The sequence below is a fragment of the Volvox carteri genome (genome assembly GCF_000143455.1).
Source record: "Volvox carteri f. nagariensis unplaced genomic scaffold VOLCAscaffold_14, whole genome shotgun sequence".
Lineage (NCBI taxonomy): Eukaryota > Viridiplantae > Chlorophyta > Chlorophyceae > Chlamydomonadales > Volvocaceae > Volvox > Volvox carteri.
The window spans coordinates 1,716,908-1,737,403 of record NW_003307557.1 but is presented as its reverse complement, the minus strand read 5'-3'; the positions used below and the strand labels follow the sequence as shown (position 1 = coordinate 1,737,403).

Here is a 20,496-nt window from a genome sequence, read left to right as displayed (position 1 = left end):
TTGCAGCGTTTAGGAGCAGTTGTCGCGTCCGTGTTCCGTCTTGTGTCAGGAGGAGGCTGGGTGTGAAAGGGAGCCGGAAAAAAGGGAGCCGTTCGCGGTCAAAACAGCTGCGGATCGCTAGTCTCGTCTTTAATTTATGCAGCTAGGCTATCTTTATAGCTTAGGGGTGGTTCTTAAGGGAGGCCGGACTCCAGGCTTGGAAACCAGAAGCGCCAGCCGGGTAGGCAGGTAGGCTAGCTATCGAGATATCCTAAGAGCGCGCGTGTGCGGCGCTCCGGGCCTACTGGACGGGAGGTTGAGGAAATGTTGCTCGCCGCAAGGTGTCGCACTGTCCGCTGGTTCTAGGTTAGTCGTTGCTCCAAGAGAGTAGGTTACAGGCCGGGTGGATGTGTTTAGGCTAAGCAGGAGTGCGCCTGGGGTGATGGTTGTGGATTGAATGTGGACGCTGTAACCACTGGTTACAGCGTCGGCCAGTTAATTCCGTTCCGCACCGTCTCACGCACGCACATGCGGGGGGGGTTTACGCTTGCTCCGCATTCGAGCGTTGTGTAATTAGGTCCCAGCCGGAACGCGAAGGATAGTGCCTAGGGGTTTCTTGGTAATGACTTGTGCCGGGCAGTAAACCTTACGATGGAATAGTCCATGGTATCTATGAGCGCGCGAACACGATCTGATAAATGCAACGTGTTGATTTGCCTACCTCTCGTACTCTTGGCCTGAATCCGTGAGACAGAATCCGTGCACCAAACTCCTATGTTTATATGCGATGGGATAGCTCTGGCTACCTGCATCTGTAGTTGCATGATGCATACATGCCTTCATGGCACGTTGTGGTAAAGCTTTGTACGTCGGCAGTAAATTGGGAATTGTACGAAAGCTTGCATTGATTTCATTGTTAGAAGCGATGCATCAACAGATCAATACAGGAGATATATGTGTAAATTATACGTGATTACAATAAGCTCGCTTTCATTGCGGCCCAAACTATGCACACCCCGCAGTAGGAAGTTAGCGGTTTCAAATGCATTTGTCAAGTACAATTTCCCCTATTAATGTCACGACATGTTCGTAACTTGGTTGTCATAGCGGCTGTCGTGGCCTGGGTCAGCGTCTGCATTACGCGCAGGACGGGAGCATCAGCTGTGATATGCCTGGAATGCGATTCATTATGGGATCTCAAACCTTTGCAATCCGGCCCCACTTTCGAGAGTCTGAACCAAGCTGCCGGTCGCAACCATACCGAACTCGTACTCATCACCGGCGACACCTCAGCCAGCCTCTCGCTGGCCAAGCCCCAATTTGTTCATGATACGCTTATCAGCGCTTCAGGGGAATCAAGACCGGCTCTATACCTGGGCGCCTACCCACAGCAGCTGCTGCTGGGACCAGGTATGCTTACACGGCGAACACGGCGACATCATGCCACTGTTATGCCTCGCACAAGCACATCGGCCAAAACTCCCACCGCAGATCTGTTGCTTTTACGCAGTCCCGCGTGTGGGAGTGCACAATTCAACATAGGGCCGAAGGGAAATGTTAGCGGGGGGTTCGGTGCAAGTATAAATTGGCGCCTACGGGCTGCATGTTATCAATTGCAGTGCGTTGCTGAGCAAATATTAAGATCATGCAGCCAGGTCCGGGTACTGCCCAAACGCTCGTGACCCAGATGGGTTATTAGTTTCAATAGATGGGTTACCAGATGGTCTTACATGCCGGCCGAAGAATACAACTCCTCAGCCGCTGCGGCGCCAGAAAAGAGAAAGGAAGGCACAGCCAACGAGGTCCCGATTAAGCAATCAAGGAATAAAAACAAGCAAGCATGCGAAGCAACCAAACGAAGCTATATCCCTGATTTGCGTGGGCGAAGACGCGGGAGAGCTGTTACCCTAGCGAGTTCCTTGTGAGGGCTCGCCACGTATGACCAACCAACGAAGGGACGGTAGCTGTGGTTTCGGAGCGGCGGTTTCGCCTCAGCAGGGGCTCCCCATAAATTTCGTATTGGGTCGCACCTGACTTGTTGTACTAGAGGAAATCCGACCTTCCTTTGACCAGAACTGATTTGGGTCGGTGCGAGATGGGGCCCAAGTTGGTCAGGTGCGTGTGGATTTCCTTCCCAAGCTTCACACGGTGTATTTTCGAGCTTCCCCGCCGCCGCCCTTCCGGTGACGGGCCCCCAACTGTCAACGTTAACTGGCCGCCTACCCAACCATTCCTGTTTCCCCTGCCCGCTTCCGTTTCCTCACCCCCTACCGTCAGACGTGGTGGTCACGCTGCAGGGCCTCACTCTGCACAACCTGGTTGCCAACTTCACAATCAGTACCGCCACCAACAACGACACGACCACTACCACCACCACCACCAACAACAACAATGGCAACGCGGCGGCGCAATGGTTGCTCTCCCTGGAGTCGTTCTCGTTGTCTCCGGGATCACAGTTGCGAGTGGTGGGCTGTACACTTGTACTGCAGGATTGCCACGTGGCGCAGAAGTTGTACGACGAGGTGGCATCGGCGGCGGCGGCTTTGCCGCCAGGCATCCAAATCACGCAGGTGTGTGTGTATGTGTGATGTATGTGTGATGTGTGTGCCCTCTTTCATCCCATCTCCGCGCCTGTGGGTGCGTTGGACGTCGGTAGTTGACCGTTATTCCTGCACCTTGCTAACCCATATTATTGCTACTCCCCCCTACCCCCCTCAATCCCCCTGGACCCCGGCGCCCTAGGATCTGGCCCCCGATGTGAGCATCTCCAAGTGGCTCACCACCACCAACACCTTCACCACCTCCACCACCAGCGGACAGTTGGAGCTGCTGGAGGTGAAGATGACATGTAATCAGGTGCGTGACGGAGGGTGACGGGAGAGGGCCTTATTTCTGAGGGAGGGAGCGGGGCTTAAGGGACAAACGCCGATGGAGATTGAATGGGAGGGATAAGAGCGTTGCATGGCAGCAGCATTGATTAATTTGATATTTCCTCCCCTTGGCTGGCTGCCCCTTTCCTAGGTCTGTGGCAGTGGCGGTGGTGGTAGCAGCGGCACCAGCAACGGCAATAGTGGCGTGCGCACCATGCGCGTGGCGTCGTCGGCAGAGCTGGCGGCAGCGCTGGCAGTAGTGGATGACGCGCTGGACGGCTGTCGCAGTCATATCGTGGAGCTTGCCGCTGCCGAGCTGTCGTTGGAGGAGGCGTTGGGAGCGCTCTGGCGGCGACGACGGCAAAGCGAAGTAGCAGCATCAGCGGCGGCGATGGCGGACACCGTGTCGTACAAGCCGGTTTCCGTACACGTCAACCTTACGCTTCGTGGTGCACCCAGCAGCGCTTCGTCTTCCTCCGCTACCCCGCCCGCCGTGGTTCTCGATACCGCATACCTGAGTTCCGTACTTCAGCTGCTACAGCCTGCCGTACAGCTCACCCTGGAGCGACTGACGCTTGTCAACCTTGTCTCACCGCAGCCCGGAGTGGTGGCGCTGCCAATGTACTGGGTGAGCAGGTCCACCGCCGCCGCCGCCTTCGCCGCGGCGGGGACGGCGGCGACGGCTGGCGGCGGCATTGTTGCGGCCAACGCCAGCGGCGCCGCCGCCAACGCCGGTCCCCTAGCCCAGCCATCACGAATCGCGCTGCGCAACATCACGCTGGTCCTGGCGCAGGACGAGCTGTACTACGTGAGCACGTGGCTCCTGTCGTACATGAATGGCTCTTCACCCCTGAAGAAGCTGGATGCGGTCCAGTCGGCATGGCTGGCGGGTATTGTGTCCGAGGCTGTGGTGCGTGGGGTGAAAGGTTGGGGTAACGGGGAAGGTGTGGGGATGCGATAACAATGTTGTGTGGTTACTACTCTCGGGCGAGCGGGCTGTACATGAATCTATATTCATGTACTGCACACCAGCATGCACGTCTTCATGTTCGTCGTTATGTATTCGGAAAACAACTGTATGTAGGGAACCTTGTGACCAGGGCTGCGCGTTATATGCGTTTTCTTCATCGAACCAAACCACCTCCTTCCACCGGTCGCTGTGTACCTTCATCCCCCCGCTGCGCTCCACTGCCCTCCACTGGCATCTCCTCCCCTTTCCCCCCCCCCCCAGACCCAGTACCCCTGGACACCGGGTTCCGTCTCCTTCGCCCGCCTTAGAATGATGGACCTAGACGCCACCTACCTGACCCTCACAACCAGCAGCAGCACCACCACCACCACGACGCCCGCTCCACCAGCACCAATTGGCATCTCACAGTTCGCCCCCACACCGTACGACCCGTACCCCCAAATCGTGGTCCTCAGCTCCAGCTCGGCGCTGACGGCGGTACTGAACACCTCTTCCACCTCCCCTTCCTCTTCCGCCGCGGCCGCCCTCACGCCCCTGGTTTCGGAGCCGGGAGTGTATGAGGCCTACCCTGGAGTGCCCACATTGGCGGCGGTCATGCTGCGGTACGGCAAGGACAGCAGCGCTAGCAACAGCAGTAACGGTAGTACGGCAGTTGTCTACCAGCCAGTGAAGTACGGCGATGTGGTGCTGCGGCGCAGCTTCCTTCTAATGCCGTACCCGGAAGCTACGGCCCCCGAAACGGTGGTGTTGGACCTCGGCCAGACCCGAGCCCCATGGGTTGTGTGGGCCGGCAGTAGCAGCGATGTGAGCCTGACGCTCCGAAACCTGACCCTGGTTGGATTAGTCAGCCCCTCCCGGTGGCCCTCTGACCGGCTGGTGCGCTGCCTGGATTTGCCGCTGTGGGCGCTGTGGGCCGGTGGGGGTGAGGGCGAGGTGGAGGGTGAGGCGGGCGGGCCGTCAGCAGCTGCGGCGGCGGTGCGTGTGGTGGTGGAGGGAGGCACCGTCAGCGTGTCGAGTCAGGAGCTGGAACTGTGGAGGGAGTGCTACCAGGCAAGTCTGAGTAGACCCAGGAGAGGATGCCACCTACAGCTATCACTATACATACATACATACATACATACATACATACATACATACATACATACATACATACATACATACATACATACACGCTAGAGAGGACGACACTACGCTTCTTCATGTTATTGCTGCTGCTGTGCAACTGCCCCAACAACAGGTACTCAACAGCAACAATAGCACCAACGGCGGCGCTAGCAGTGGCAGTAGCAGTAGCAGCAGTGGCGCCCTGGTTGATGCGTGCAGGAGTCTGGGTATAGTGGAGTTCAAGGCCAGTCGCCTCCCCGGCAGCAGCCCCAGCGGTCCGAGGGCGGAGTCCCCCTCCTTCCCCGCTCCCTCCTCACCCAGCCCCAGCGGGCCTCTGTACATTGAGTTGATGCAGGTGAGCAGCAGTAGCAACCGCAACCGCTGCAGGTAGCTGCAGATAGCTGCAGCAGTAGCAGTACTAGGAGGTGTGCGGGCGTTACGCAGTAGCTGGGGAGCTGAGCCCCCACGTGCCCACTCACCACTCTATCATGGTGTACCCCTACACCTGGCACTGCCGTCCAACGCCATACGTATATATTTGTATGTTTGTTGGAATGGAGTGATCAACACTTCATGCAGTGAGGTACATATGCGCGTGCCTGTGTGTAGGGCATGGGCGTGCGCCTTCAAAACGTCGTACTCCGTAATGACGTGGCGCCGTACCATCGTTACGACCTAGAGGAGCTGCTGCCAGGTATATGTACGGCAAACACGGAGGATGTTTATCAAGAATGGGGGATGTGAGACATGGAGGTCAATGCCGTTGGTGCTGGTGCTCCTACTCGTCCGCCCCTCTACACCCGTGTCGACACGACATGCGCGGATCTAGACCATTGTCTAAACCACAAGCATATACACACAAACATACATACACATACAAATACACATTCACGCACCATGCTACCCCTGGTTATGCGGACACCAACATTCTCCACATGCTCCCCCTTGTCCTGTTCTCCACATCACCCGCGTCCCCGCCGTGCTGTCAGGGTTATGTACGGCATATGGCTTCCTGCATGTTTTCTTATTATTCCTCGTTCAGACGGTCCAGAGCTGGCTCCATTACTCGCTTCCTACCTCCCCCTAACCCGCATTCCCTGCCCCACTGCATGCATGACCTCTCTTCACTATACGGCTCCCTGGGAACTGGACGTCGTACGGCGAGTAGCGCCTTCATGGGATACGGACCCCACCTCCGTCAGCGGCAGCAGCAGCAGCCCCGGCAGCAGCAGTAGCAACAGCCGCGGCCGGATGTGGGTCATTCCCGTAGTTGTAGTGGGTGTGGTGGCGCTTCTGAGTACCGTACTGCTGTCTTCCGTGTACTTGCGTCACCGCCGCCAATGGCGGAAAAGCGCCGGCAGCGGGGGTGGCGCGCCGGCGCCGTACATTAACGTGCACATGCTCAAAATGATGGCAGAAAACACGCTGCGACCATATTACAGCATGGCGTCGCGGCACGCCAAGGCGGACAGTTCAGCGAGGCGAGACGATAGCGGAGGTGGCGCCGGCGTACTGGGGACGGCTGCAGCGTCGGTTGCGTCGGTGGCGGACCTGCGCAACGGCAGTGCCGGTAGGGCCATCTCGCGCTTTGGCAAGACGTCGCAGGTAGGCGGGGGCCGGGGGCTGGGGACGGGGTGCTTACGTAGATTAGTCTTTTCCCCCCTTTCCCTTTCTCTTGTCCCTCCATTCCGCTCCGTCGTGCGTTCCTTTAACGGTGGACGCTTTCTTTCCTGGCTGGGTTTGTTGCAAGGTGCTGAGGCGTTGTTGTTATTGTCGCTGGTGCACATGGCCCTGCATATTAGTAGTGTAAAACGCATCCTTGCCTTTCCGTGCCTTGAGCCTGGCCAGCAGGCGCGCGGCGGCCGCTTCCGGGAGGCCAGCTCAGGCCACGCCACGACCCGCGCCAGTAGTGCAGATGACGGAGGCGGCGGTGGTGGCGGTGGTGGCGGAGGCGGGAGCTTCAATGCATGCATTTCAACGCGCCTTGCGGGCCCCGCGGGCCCTATGGAACTCGGCCTAACTACTGAACTGGCTCGTACTGCACCGGCCTTTCCTGGCGGCGGCGGCGGCGACGGTGGTGTTGTGCCCTCATTTGCGACGCCGTCGGCAGCCGAGTACAGTGCAGGAATGACGAGGCCCCTCGCCACGGTAGACAGGAACGACAGTTATACGGCGGGTCTGGCGCCGCAGTGGGCGTCCGCAGGGTATGCATGGCCCGCAGCCTTTAACTTTCCGTACGGCATTTACGGGAATACGATAGTTGCGCCGTACTATGGAAACCTGAACGGCTTCTGGTCTGGCTGGGGAGGTGCTGAGCCCTGGTACATGTCGTGGCCGTCGGGAGCTGTCGCGGCGGCAGCGCCGTACACAGCACTGCAGCCGCCTTCGCCGCTGCCGGCGGCGGTGGCGACGACAGCGACCGAGGCGGCAACGACAGTTGAAGCAGGACCACATGTACTTCCGCATGCTGTCGCTGCCGCCATCCGGCAGACGGCAGCGACGCCATTTCTTCATGCTGCAGCGGTGGCCGCCGCCGCTGTTGCCGCGGCCGACGGCACGGGGCCCGGCGTGCCCGGCGAATCTGACGTGGGGACGCCGGCAGCAGCGCCAGGTCCTCCGGATCCGGACCCGGATTGGCGACTCCAGCCCACAACCCACGTCTCCGAGCACGTCCAGACCAACCGCAGTCCAAACCTGCTCTGGCTTAACACCACAGTCGCGGCTGCACGCTTTGTAGAGGACGATGACGCGTCAAGCCCCGCAGCCGCGACAGCAGCAGTGGCAGGGGCGGGTGACAGCGCCTTCGAAGCCGTTCGACATCAGCTGCTTCATATCAGCAATTATACTCCGTTTGGGCGCAGCAGGGCCGTTGCCGCCGCTCCCGATGTCGCCTCCGCTGCTGCGGTTGCTGCCGCCACCAGCGGTCATAGCAGCGCCAGCGGCGGCGGTGGCGGCGGCGGCGGCGGCTCTGTCACACCGGTGCCCACATCGTCACGGCGGTCAAGCGCCGCCGCGCGTGCAGAGTCCATGTCGCCGCGAAGCGCTGCCGCCGTCGCAGCGGCAAGCGACGGCAGCGATGGCGGCGGCGGTGGTGGCGGCAGCACGGTCAGCCGCTCGGCAACGGCATCACTACTGACTCGCTCGACGTCAGTGGAGGGGGGCTCCGGTGTGCCACATTCGCCTGTGATGGCAACGGCCCTGTGTACGACAGCTGTAGCGACAGTGGCCGCGGCGGCGGCACGTGTTCCACATGCGCAGCTCACACCCGTGGACGCTGGCGGCAGCGGCGGTGGAAACGCTCGCGGGCCGGTGGCGCTGGTAGCTCCCGCAGCCGGTTCCGAGCACCTCAACCAGCAGCAACAGCCGCAGCAATTTAAACCCCAGCGCTTGATGCGCTCCACCTCGGCCGCCAGCAGCATAGTGAGGGGGGCCTTTCCGCGCCTTGAAGACCATTCCTGGTCAGGTCCTGGAGACGCCCTAGAGCGAGCAACAAGTCCAGCACCACTCAACCGGCGCCCGCCGCAGCCGCAGCCGCCGTCACCACGAAAATCCTCGCCCTTCGCCGCCACCGCCGCTGCGGCCATCATAGCCGCCTCCGCCACCGCCGGCGCCTCCGCTGCTTCCGGGCCGGCCCTTAGCCCCAGCCTGAGCTTAGGAAATCTTGGGCCCCGGCGGCGGTCCAGGGGAGCTGTCACGGCCGCAGTAGGCGACGCTAGCGGCGGCGGCGGCGGCGGACCCGCTGGCGGCAGTACCGCATTTTCGGCATTGGCGCCGCTGATGGCGGCGGCAGCGGCGGTGCTGCCGGCGGGGGCGGGTCGTCGGAACAGCCGGGGCCAGTCGGGTGTCCTGGAGCTGACGGCGGCGGCAGCGGCGGCAGGGGCTAGCAGTACGGAATCACCGCCGTCGCCGCTGGAGGGCACATCGCCAACCGGCCAGCCGTCTCTGTCAGCTGCAGCTGCGGCGGTAACGGCGGCGGCGGCGGCGGCGGGGGGGGGAGCACGCGGAGGTGGTCCCTCCTGGCTGCCCCCGACGACGCCGGCGACTAGTCCGCGAATGGTTCGCAAGTCCCCTTTCTTGGTGGGTCCGCTTTCCTGAACGCTCTCCAGGGGGGGCTTCCTCGAACGTCTGCAGTTGTTTCCCTTGACTATCCGATCATGTCTCCACCGTTCCTGGAACGGCTCGGGGTGGACTAAAAGTCGAACTGCCTGTGTGTCTGTGTGTGGGGCGAAGTCGGAGCACACGGAAAGCATTACAGGATTCAGAGGCTGACGCGGTCGAGCTCAAACCCTTCGGATCATGGCTTCCGGCGTTCTTCAGCCCTCCTGTCCTACGTTTCCTGTTTTGACTTCGCCCACCTCCCTCCCCCCCCGAAGCTTCCCAAGCATGCGTACGGAAAGCCGATAACACACACCCAAGCACCTTAGCACCCCAACACCTTTCATCTCGCTCTGAAACCACTGAACACTGAACGCTATTTTTTTCACTTGTTTCCAAACCTCAAGCTCAAGCACATAAACACATAATAAACGTGTTGCCGTCCAGCCACAGGTCAAGGCCTCAACCGCGTCTCGCATGGCGGACACCTCCGCGGGCAACTCCTCCGATAACGCAAACAATGCTACAGCCGCCAAAACGGACGTCGGTAGTGGTGGCAGCGGCGGCGGCGGCGGCTCCATCCTTCATCAGACCTTTTCGGAGCCCGTCCGGGGGGCGCGTACGGCGGCAGTGGCGGCGGCGGCAACGGACTGGCAAGCCGGCAGTGGCGGCGGCAGCGCCGCTGCATCACCGGGCGCACCTCCCCCAGGCGCCAAGCCTGGTCTGGGGCGGCTACTGGTTGGCTCGTTGTCCAATCTGTTTCGAGTGGATAGCTTGGCGGTCGGCTTACAGCGGCCTGCGTCGCCGCCGCCGCCGCCCGCGGCCCTGGCACCCAGCGGCGGCAGCCTGACAGCGCCGTTAAATCGTGCAGCGGCCGTACAAGTGATGGACGTACGGCAGGGCGGTTCGCCGACGCCGAGTGGTGTTGGCGCGCAGATGCGGATGAGCAATGCGGGAGGTGGCGGGGCGGCGGTGGGGCCGGGAGCGGCGGCGATGGCAGCGGGGCTTCCGACGGGGGGTCCCAGCCGCGGCCTTGTCGGCGGCGGCCGCTCCGTGTCCAGTGCCGCCGCTGCCTCCGGTGACCTGGGCGCTGCTCTGAGCGAGCTGACTGCGGACTTTGAGAGTCGCTTGAATGAGAACCAACTTGTCATTCAACAAGTGCTGGGGTCGGGGGCGTTTGGAACGGTGTACAAAGGTGAGGAGGGGGGGGGGCTGCGATCGGAAAGGGATGGCAATCGAAAGGAACGGGTGCTTGGGGAACCGTTGCATACAGCCTGCGCGCCTCTCCGGCCCCCAGGTTTGGCCGCATTGCCCAGTGCCCGCGTGCGTCCCTCCGACCGCCCCGGTTTGGATTGGTGACAAGCATGGTGTTTTGTTTTGCGTCCTTAACCTTCACTTCCACCCTCTGACTTCCCGTTGACCTTCCCCTTCTTCCTATGCCTCCCTCCCCTGGCCCTGCCCCTTTCCTCCCCAGCCCTGTGGAAGGGTCTTCAAGTGGCCGTCAAGACCCTGACCCTGACCTCCGACGCGGTGGCTGCGGGCCGTCACGCGGCGCTGCTGGAGGCCGCGCTGTCCAAATCGATCTTCCATCCCAATGTGGTCACCACGTACACATGCGACCTGAAGCCCATGCATGTGGACAGCCGCAAAGGGGGGGCCATGACGGGGCTGCAGATACTCAACGAGACGGAGGTCATCCAGGAGTGGAGGCTGTACATCGTGCAGGTGAGGCAGGCGAACCCACCGACTCACTCGCCCGCATGCTACTGCCCCCACAGACATCCCTCTCCCTGGCCTGCCTCCGTGCTTCAGGAGTACTGCGACGGCGGCAGCCTCCGTCACGCCATTGAGACCCGGTCCTTCCTGAACCAGTCCACGGGTAGTCCCCAGATGGAGTGGGTGCTGCAGATGGCGAGGGAGGTTGCGGCGGGGCTGCAGTACCTGCACGAACACAACATCATCCACGGAGATCTCAACCCTGCGAATGTAAGAGATCAGATATCAGGGAAGGCTCGAGACTGTTCGCAGGCTGCTTTCCATGCCTCCCTCCCTCATTCACCCACTCCTCCTCCTTCCGCTTCTCCTCGCTGTCTGCGCTGCCCCCCCCCTCCACTCCGTCAGGTTCTGCTCCGTCGCGACGACGCGAGTGTGTTGGGCTACCGGGCCAAGATTGCGGACTTTGGGTTGTCGGTGCACATGGCTGCGGAACAGAGCCACGTGTCGAACACCAAGAGGGGGACGCCGTTCTACACAGCACCGGAGGGTGAGAGGGGGCCTGCTGCTGCAGCGCCTGTCCTTTCATGACATATTATACATATGTACATAACGATAAACTTACCTTGCCGTGTATGTTGCCGCTCACAAGCGGTACACACACATACATATATACATACATACATACACCCCGGCCCCCGGCTCTTCTATCCCCCCATTAATCTTACTACTGTTCATGCGTTTGTTCATCCCTTCCCCCCTGGGCCATGACATCGCAGTGACTCACGCCGGCAACCTGACGCGCTTCGCCGACGTCTTCTCGTACGGTGTCGTACTCTGGGAGCTGTACTGCAGTCGTTCCTGCTGGATGTACGGTCCGCAGGGTCGTCTGATTCACCAGCGCGGCTTCCCGCACCTTCCGCCCAGCTGCCCCCGTGCCTTCGCCCAGCTGATCAGCAGCTGCATGCAACCGGCTCACAAACAGAGACCCACGTTCAAACAGATCGGGGTGATGCTGGAGGGAATGATCAGGGAAATGGAACGCGCCGCCGCGGCCGCGGCCGTCGGTACTTTGGGCGGGTGGGCCAGCGGCGGGACCTCCGCTGCACCATTGTGGGCCACCGCCACCGCCACTACCCCAGCGTGGTACCAGACCACGCCACCACCACCACCACCATTACAGCAACAGCCGCTTCAGTATCCAAACCTTCCACCGCACCTTCCACTTCAAGGGCAATACAAGGAGCAGCAGCAGCAGCAGCAGCCCCCCGCCTGGTACTCGCCGCCGCCGTCGCCCCCTCTACTGCTACAGCATCAGCTACCGCCGCAGATACAGCTGCCGCAACCGCAGCTGAAGCAACGGCAGCTGGCGCAACGGCAGCTGGCGCCGTCGCTTCCTTCGCAGCCCACCACCACCTTACAAGCGGGGCAGGTCAGCCAGCGCAGCTCTGCAGGCAGCTCCTCCAGCATCCCTTCAGGGGGAACACGTTCTCCCGCATCGCCCACCCCATCGTCTTACTCCCTAGCACTGCAGCCGCTACAGGAGCCGCTACAGCCACAGCCACAACCGCCGCTACAGCCGCAGCCTCTACAGACGGTTCAACTGCAGCAGAGCAGCGTAAGGAGGAGTCCTTTCCGCCCTCCGGGGGCCGCAACCACGACCAGAACCGAGGGACCGAGGACAGGTGGCGACGGCGGGGGCGACGGGGACGGAGGTGGAGGCGGAGGCGGCAGCATAAGCCGCGGCGGCGGGGCCGATGCCCAGAAGGCGGAAAGTCTGGAGGTTGCAGTTGACGCGTCAAGCAACGGCGCACTGCCGTGCAGCAGCAGCAGCGTAGGTTGTTTTGAACAATTACGCGATGATAATCCCGTGCGCCAACCGGCAGCAGCAGCAGCAGCAGCGGCGGCGGCGGCAGTAGCGGCGGCAGCAATTCCGGCGTCCATGGGGCGTGCCGGAAGCATTGGAATCTCACAGCCACTGCAGGCTGACCCATCGCCCATCCAACCGGCTGCGGCGGTGACTCCCTCCACAGCGCTGCCTCCATCGGCCCCAGCAGCGGCGCCTATGAGCTTGCAGTCCCCCTATCCCAACCCGCCGGCGGTGGCGAACGGCATCGCTGATACCGTACAGACCTGGACACCACAGACCGGCCGCGCCGCTCCGGAACCAGGAATAGCGGTCGCTGCCGTGCAGGGCACCTCACCGGGTTTCCCCCTGATGACGCTTGGCGAGGAGGCATTGCAACCGTCGGCCATATCTGCTGCAATTGCCGCTGCTACTGCCGCTACTGCGAGTGACTTTGAGTCCTCGTCGGAGGCGGGCGCCGCCGCTTCAGCTGCGGCCGCCGCTGCTGGTACAGTTGCCATACCTGCAGTTGCTGTATCGGCGGCGGAAGCAAGTGATGGCGGCGGCGGCGGCTGTGGGAGCGGTGGACCTACGCCGTCAGCGCTGCTGGCGGGTGTAATGCGCGCGTTCGACATTCCGGCTGAGGCGCCGCGCTTCGCACCGCCTGACCTGCCCACGGTGCCAGAGGCGGAGGACGAGCCCACTAGCGGCGCATCACTGACCCATGGGTCACCAACCAACTTAGCTGCCCTGGAGCCGCCCACCATCTCGCCGTCAGCTGACGATGAGGGCAGCAAAGCAGGTGTGGAGCTCACAGAGGTGCTCCTGGAGGAGGGACCCTCCATCGGCGATAAGATCAGCGCCGGCGGCGGTGACATAGCCGGCGGCGGCGGTGCTGCCAGTGAATCCAATGCCGTACGTACCAGCCGTATCCACTCCGCTCCGCTGCACCGCCCGTTGGAGGGGCGCTACTTTCCCGGCGCGGTGACGGTGGTGATGGCGGAGCATGCGGCGGAACCAGTCGATCTGGCTGCTGCCGTACGACGGAGGCGCAGTAGGACCACATCAGGGGTAGTCGGTATGGCGGACGACGACGGCAGCGGCTGCGAAGTCTGCAGAGCTGGCGGTCGCATGGTGGCGGCGTCACCGCCATGGGAGCTGTCTGAATCCGAATCCGAATTTTCCTTGCAGGGCCTGCCGGCGGCGAATGATGACCTCGAGTCCCCTCAAAGACTGTGTGTGTTCGAAGGCGCTGCGGCCGCTGCTGCGGCGTCGACATCGGCGGTGGTGGTGGCGCCGGCAACGTCGGAGGAGGTGGAGCTGTTGGCGGTTTCGGAGGCAGGTGCGGATACGACAGTGGCGGCGGCAGCAGTGGCCGCTGAAGGTGACGCCAGCGCCGCAGCCGCCGAAGCTGCCAGTACGAGGCCGTCGGAGCCGGCGACTAGGCCACCGCCCTGGTCCGGTTCCCCTGGAGTCACTATGGCTGTCGAGGACACAACAGCACGAGCTGCGACGGGCCTCCACGGCGGGCTAGAGGCGGTAACTGCTATTTTCGCAGGCGTTCCTGCTACCACCGCCACAGCCGTTACGGCAGCGAACGCTGCACCTGCCGCGGCGGCAGAAGCTGCTGCGGTGGCATATATAGGGCCTGCTACCGGGGCACCCCGGTTCACGAGGACAAGCTTTGACCCACCGGGACGCGCCGTTCTTCCGCCTTTCAGCGGAAGTACGCCGCACGATACTGCCGAACAACTTGGGAAAAATCTTCCTCAGCCGAGGTTAAGCCGCGGCTCCACGGGTTCCTTGGGACGGCAGCAGCAGCAGCAGCCGCAGTCCCGCCTGGGGATGATGCCGCATTACTTTCAGCGGCAGTCGCCGCTGCCGCTGCCGCCGCAGCGGCGGCGGCGGCAACGGCTTCTTCAGCAGCGGTCGCCGTTCAGCAGGTTGTCGCAAACCAGCACAGCGGAAAGCAGCTTTGACGAGGGTGACGCCGCCGACGACACGGATGGCTCACAAGAAACGAACCTGAAGTTAGGTGATGCAGGCGGCTCCGCCGCTGGCGGCGGCCTTCCATTGCAACAGGAAGCCGTCACATCTGCTGCGACGGCCCCGCCCCCGCCCCCGCCCCCGCACCATGTTGTGGTGAGCGTCCAGGGCGTTCCGCCATCCACGCGATCTAGCCTTGGTCACGCAGCTTCCCCTATGACGGCGCTGCCGCGGACAGGCACCGGCGCGGCAGCAACAGGTTTGCCTCGAGCGGCCGCAGCCGCGGCTGTAGCCGACAGCGCGCCGTGCTTCAGTCGCGCTAGCTTCGCAGCGCCCGTACCTGACATGCCACTGGGGGCGACGGCCACGACATTGCCTTGTGGCACCAGCCCCTTCGCAAGACTCTCCTTAGCGGCACCGCCGGCAGCTCTCGAAACAGCTGGGCGGCTGGACGGCCTGGTGGCGCAACCGCCACTGGCCTCCCCGCCGCTGCCTTCTGTTGGTCCTTTTGTCCGCCCCAGCCTAGGCATGCCGCCACCTGCAGGCCCCGGGCTCCCCAGCCGCTTCGCCCGGCCATCTATGACCTCCCATCGACAAGTGATTGAGCCGTCAGGTACGGCACAGTCGGTGCCGATGGCGGCGGCGGCGGCGCTCGTCCCACCGTCAACGGCCATCCCCTTCGCCCGACCGTCGCTGGGCGTTGAGCCACGTTTGGGCTCAGCGGCGCTGCTGGTGGCGGCGGCAGTGCCGGCTCCGGCGCTGCCCCCGCGGCCGCCGCCCTTGTCCGGGCTGCCTTATGCGACCCCGCTTGTTAGTCCTTTCGCTCGTCCTACCCTGGGCACTTCAGCGGAGCCGGACATAACAGGACTGATGCCATCACCACCGGAGATGCCGCCGCCGCTGCCGCCGCCACTGCTCAGTGTGAGCGCCCTGCCATCAACGGCGACTGCTCCGGCCCTCGAACCAATATCGTCTGTGGGTGCTTGCGTCTTCGCCCGCCCTTCGCTGGGTGCCCAGACACATTACGAAGCACCGACGGCAGCGGCGGCGGCAGCGGTGGCGGCGCCGCCCGCTATAGCCCCAGGAGGAAGCCCATTTGCGAGACCGACACTGAACTCCTTGGTACAGTGCGGTGCGGCAGCGGCGGCGCCGGCGGCATTTCCGGTGGCGATGGCGTCAACGCCCACGTGGGCGTTGACGCCCACGCCATCCGCTATTGCAACTGGCCGCTTCGTACGGCCCAGTTTAGGAGCGCCATCTCAAGATACGGCGCCGCAGCTAGGACAGGATGTTTGCCGTACTGGCGGCCCCGCCAGCTCCATTCCTTCCTGCCCTCCCGCAAACGTCGCCGTCGCAGCTGCTTCCACCTCCGTCAGCCAATTCTCAGCCTCCAGGCCAACGCAGCCTTCGCCCTTCATGAGGCCCAGCCTCGGGACCCCTCCAGGTGGAGCATCCGTACAGCAGTCGTATATCTACGGCGCCATTGAACCCTCACCGATGGCTTCTTCCTTCCTACAGCCGACCCACGGGTCCGTTCCGGGCCGTCCTTGCGCCAACCCGGATTCCAGCTTAGGACTCGCACCGCCGCCGCCGCCACCGCCGCCGCCGCCAATGGTGTTACTGGGCCCCTCATTGCCGGCGCTGCCCGCCCCGTCGGCGGCCTTTCCGCTGCCCGCCGCTATCTTGCCGTACCATCAGACGCCGTACCAGTTGCTGCAGGTAGTACCAGCCAACGCCTCCTCACAGAGGGAGTCGCGGTCACAGAACGTCGTAGCTGAGGAAGCACTTTCCCGGGCAGGCCCCGGGAGCCGTTCAGAGATTACCCCCTACGATGACGGTGAGGAGAAAGGAAGTGCGGCGGCAGCTGAGGGGACGTCGCAGGCAGGCAAGCCGACGGCATGGCACCTGTTTGATGAGGCATGCGGCACGATGGGTCCGTATGGAGGGAGTCGTACAGAGGCGCCAAGGGGCGAGGTAGCAGGAGGAGGAGCGCCGGGTTCGCTAGGACAACTGTCCCAACGACCTTCCCAGCAACAGCAGCAGCAACAGCAGGCGGGCGGAGGCGCCACCGGGCAGCCGCCGCTTCCACATTCGCGGCTGCACCAGCAGCAGCAGCAGCAGCAGTGGCTGCAGGGAACGCTACAGCCGTCCTCACCGCTAGGTGGTGCAGCTGCGGCTGGTGGTGGTAGCGGTGGTTTCGGAGGTGTGTTAGGTTCCCCGGTTCTTGCTTCTCTTGCGTCGGAAGCCTCCGCCGCGTCCGGCCGGCTGCTCAGCTGTGGCGGCAGCGCCGCTGCTCTGCCGGCGGCGGCTGCAGCAACGATGCCGGCATCGCTGCCGGTGGCTGCGCCCATCAGCTGGCAGCGGCACGACGACGCAGTTGCTGGTAGCTTTGGTGACGGCGGCAGCGGTGGGGCCGGCGGCGCCGCTGCCGCCGTCCCGCTGGGATGGTCTTTGTCGGAGGGTCCCGTTCACCGGCCGCCGGCGCCGGTGTCAGCGTCGGCGTACACAAGGCATCCGTACACATCGAGTGATGGCCTCAGCCGGTCGCTGGACTCAGCCGCACTAGCTGCGCTCGCAGACGGGGTGCCGGGCGGTACTGACTATTGCCACGGTTACGGACACGGACTTGGCCCACAGGGGGCCCCCGGGGCGTGGCGCGACGCGCCGCCATCGACCACCGCCGCCGCCTTCACCGCCGACGGGAGCTTTTGGGTCCAAGGCAACGGCAACGGCGTGCGACGTCCGGCCAACGGCCCCGGCCCGTACTCTTCCGGCCACCTGGGCTCGTCGCTGCCACGGTCGTACAACACGCCATACACGGCCTCTAGACCGCGGTCGACGGCACGGCTTGCAGCGCGGGGTTCGCACCAGCAGACCCCGCTACCGTCGCCACTGTCCCTTGCCGCCGGCAGCCCCTCATCCTCCTCCTCCCGGCTGCCGCCCAGGTTCCAACGGGACAGCCTGGCCACGCCGGAGGCTGGCGGCAGCAGCGATGCCGGTGGCGGTGGCAGCAGTACGGCACGCTCCGATGGAGACGCTGTCCAGCCAATTGCGGATGCGCGAAGGAATGGCCTGCCGCCGCCGCTGCCGCCGGAGCAGCAGGATCCGCGTAAGGTTGAGCCGCGGGGCGTTGGCGGCGGCGGCGGACTACTAAGAGCCTTCCGAAACAAGGTAGCGGCAGGGGGTTCGCGAAGTCGGCTTGCAGCAACAGCGGCGGCGGAGGCGCCGCGGGCACCGCCTTCGGGTCCAGCGGTTTACGATTCGGACCGGGGCCAGGATAGTGCAGGTGGGGAGAGCGGCGACGACGGCGACGGCCGCAGGCAGCGGCTGCAGGCACCGTCGTTTAGCCGCCGCGGCGTCTCTTTTGGGACAGGGCTCGATGCCGATGAGGACGATACCTTCAATGGATTCGGCGAGTTCGATCGCGACCTTGAAGATGTCAGCCACAGGAGCCGGGAGGGGGCCCGTGGCGGCGGCGGCGGCGTGAGACGCCTAATCGCCGCCGGCAGCCTTACGGCGGCGCTGGACATGCCTCACCGGCACCTCCACTACCAGCACTATGGGGCCGGCGCGATGGCGCCTTCCGTGCCGCAGCTGCCGCCAGAACTATTATACATGTCGAGCTCGGCGCCGTCATACCTGACGCCCGCCATGCTTGCTGGCAGTCCCTACTCCGGTGGCACCAACATCACCTCCGCTGCCGCCGCAGCCGCTACGGCAGTAGCAGCGGTACCCGCTGGTCCTTCCAGTTTCGGATCTCGTTTTTCCCGTGCCGCTATGGTCGTATCCCCCGCTGCCGCCGCAGCCGCCGCTGGCGGCGGCGGCAGCTACGTAATCGAGCATGCGTTCGGCGCTCCTGCCAGTGCCACTGTCGGCGTCGCTTCCGGCAGCGGCGGTGGCAGCCTTGGCGGCAGCGGTGGTGATTCTTTCGATGAAGCGCTGCGGCTCGGCAAATGCAGCCTGTCTACAGTGCTGGAGTCGGGACCCAGCTTCAGCCAAGCCAGTGCGACCCGCAGCAGCCAGGGCTCAGAGCGCCTCCCGCCAGCATCAAGCGGCGGCGGCGAGCAGAGCGCCGCACCGCCTTTTGGCCGCCATTCGCACCGCAGCCTGGGCCGCGGCTCAGCCGGCGCCAGCGGGTTTCGTGAGCAAGCGAATGTGGTCACTGGCAGCGGCGGAGGTGCGGCCACGGCCGCCGCCGCTGTACGGCTTCGCAGCATGGCCCGGCGGACCCATGGGTCATCTGGTTCCCAGTCGCTGGGCCCCAGCGAGGAGCTACGGCAGCTACCGGCGGCGGGAGGAGCCCCGCCTGGGGCCCTATGGCCGCTGCCGGAGGTGTCCACGGCGCCGCTGTCGAGCTCAGCGCCGATGACAGTAGTGGCATCGGTAATGCAGCGAATCGGTGTGCGCGCGGGGTTAGGGGGAAGTGCAGGTGTGTGTGCAGGTGGCGAGAGGCAGGGTTCGGCTGTGCCGGAGCAGGGTCACGGCCCAGGCCGAGCTTGAGGGTCGGAGGCTGTGGGGCACGAAAAGCGCGGCGGCTGGCCTGGATGGAGAATGCGGGCGGCAGCTTGTCGGGGTGTCCGGCGATGTCGGAGATGTGTGCGTTTGGGGGATGCTAAGGGGAGCTGAAAGGGGTCAGGGGGAAATTAGGGCCAAGAGTAGCTGGTGCTGTCCCGGGAATGTATCGGCGAGAGTTCAGGCTTTCTTCTTTTTCTTTGTCGGGTGCTGCCACGGGGAGTTGTACGCGAGTGGGTTCTGGAGCGGCGTTATGTGCGCGTCACGTCTTGTTGGGAAGCCCTCGGGAACGTCGGGCCACACGGGTGCCCTCATGCATGTTAATGTCTTTGGGTTCCGCTAGGATATACTGCCAGGGTAGTTTATTTATATAGGCATCGTGGAGTAAAGGTATTGTCGCCTGAGCGTCGACCGTATTGCGACATAGTGTGCTAAACTCCGCGATTGGACCCGAATTGAGGCGTTGTTTTCATATTTTTTCTTCTTATCCCTTTGGTTGTCAGGTATTACTCCTTCGGGTCAAACACCCCACATTTTTAGTTGTAAATGTTCAGTACTATTGTGGTACGGCGCACGGCACCAGCTGCCTCCCAAGCCGTCTGCTGGGTCTATGTATGTAGGCCTGCGTTCATTTAGGCGTACGCGTCATCTTAAATATGCATGATGGGATGGATAAAACATCGTAAATAGATGGTTGAATATGAATGATGGTTGATATGAATGCATACTTGTTCGATGCAGTTGGTTAAAAATCCGATACACACGAAACCTTCACGCCCAGCCAGGGCTGTTGACTCTTAAGCGCTTCTGTTCGCCACCGTCTGCGGTATAATAAATTCTCCACGAGTTGTCTAAGGAAACAGCGGCGGAAGGTCACGAGTTGATCACTACTCGACCCCGCACACCAATACTCAGTTCGGAGGTCATCACGAAGCTCCCGAGGCCACCTACGTGCACTGAGACCGACCGAACATCCGTACCACCTGCTGGAAAACGAATTAACCGACAAACCAACGGAAAGTACTCCCGCCATGGAGCCTCCCGGGGTTGGAACACAAAGGACAAAATTCCCGTGTAAAGTACTGCCTTTTTCACTCCGTTGAAAAATGTAGAACTTTAGGGTATCAGAACCTGTGTACCAAAAAACCCACAAACCGGTGTCCTACTACAGCTCCTCCAGCTCCCTGAGATCCCCCGGCTGTAGTTCCACTCCGAAAACCTCCGCAAACGCATCGAGAAGGGCACAGCCGTACTCCTGCAAAAGCAATCGCTCCTCCGCCGTCCAGCGACTGTGAACCTGAAGAGCCTGCGAACCTTCGCGGCTGCGGGCGCTGTCGCCGCTGCGGCTACTAACGCTGCCGCCAGGCTCCGCAGGATCTCCTGACGTGGCGCCGGGATGAACTGCGCTGATATCGTTGGCC

The 20,496-nt window shown here is 62.9% G+C and overlaps 1 protein-coding gene across 1 annotated transcript; it reads left to right on the top strand.

The window, feature by feature from the left end:
- Positions 1-843: 843 nt before the first annotated feature.
- On the top strand, positions 844-19,063 carry VOLCADRAFT_104333 (uncharacterized protein; the record flags this gene model as incomplete). Its single annotated transcript, XM_002949500.1, has 19 exons — positions 844-1,389; positions 2,257-2,549; positions 2,722-2,835; positions 3,448-3,759; positions 4,081-4,850; positions 5,245-5,278; positions 5,533-5,617; positions 5,966-6,528; positions 6,775-8,028; positions 8,182-8,381; positions 8,607-9,000; positions 9,472-10,213; positions 10,493-10,743; positions 10,831-11,004; positions 11,140-11,281; positions 11,511-11,811; positions 12,258-12,349; positions 12,765-13,812; positions 14,299-19,063. The coding sequence occupies exons 1-19, from the start codon at positions 1,053-1,055 to the stop codon at positions 19,061-19,063; spliced, it is 11,871 nt and encodes a 3,956-aa protein (XP_002949546.1). The 5' UTR covers positions 844-1,052.
- Positions 19,064-20,496: the final 1,433 nt, after the last annotated feature.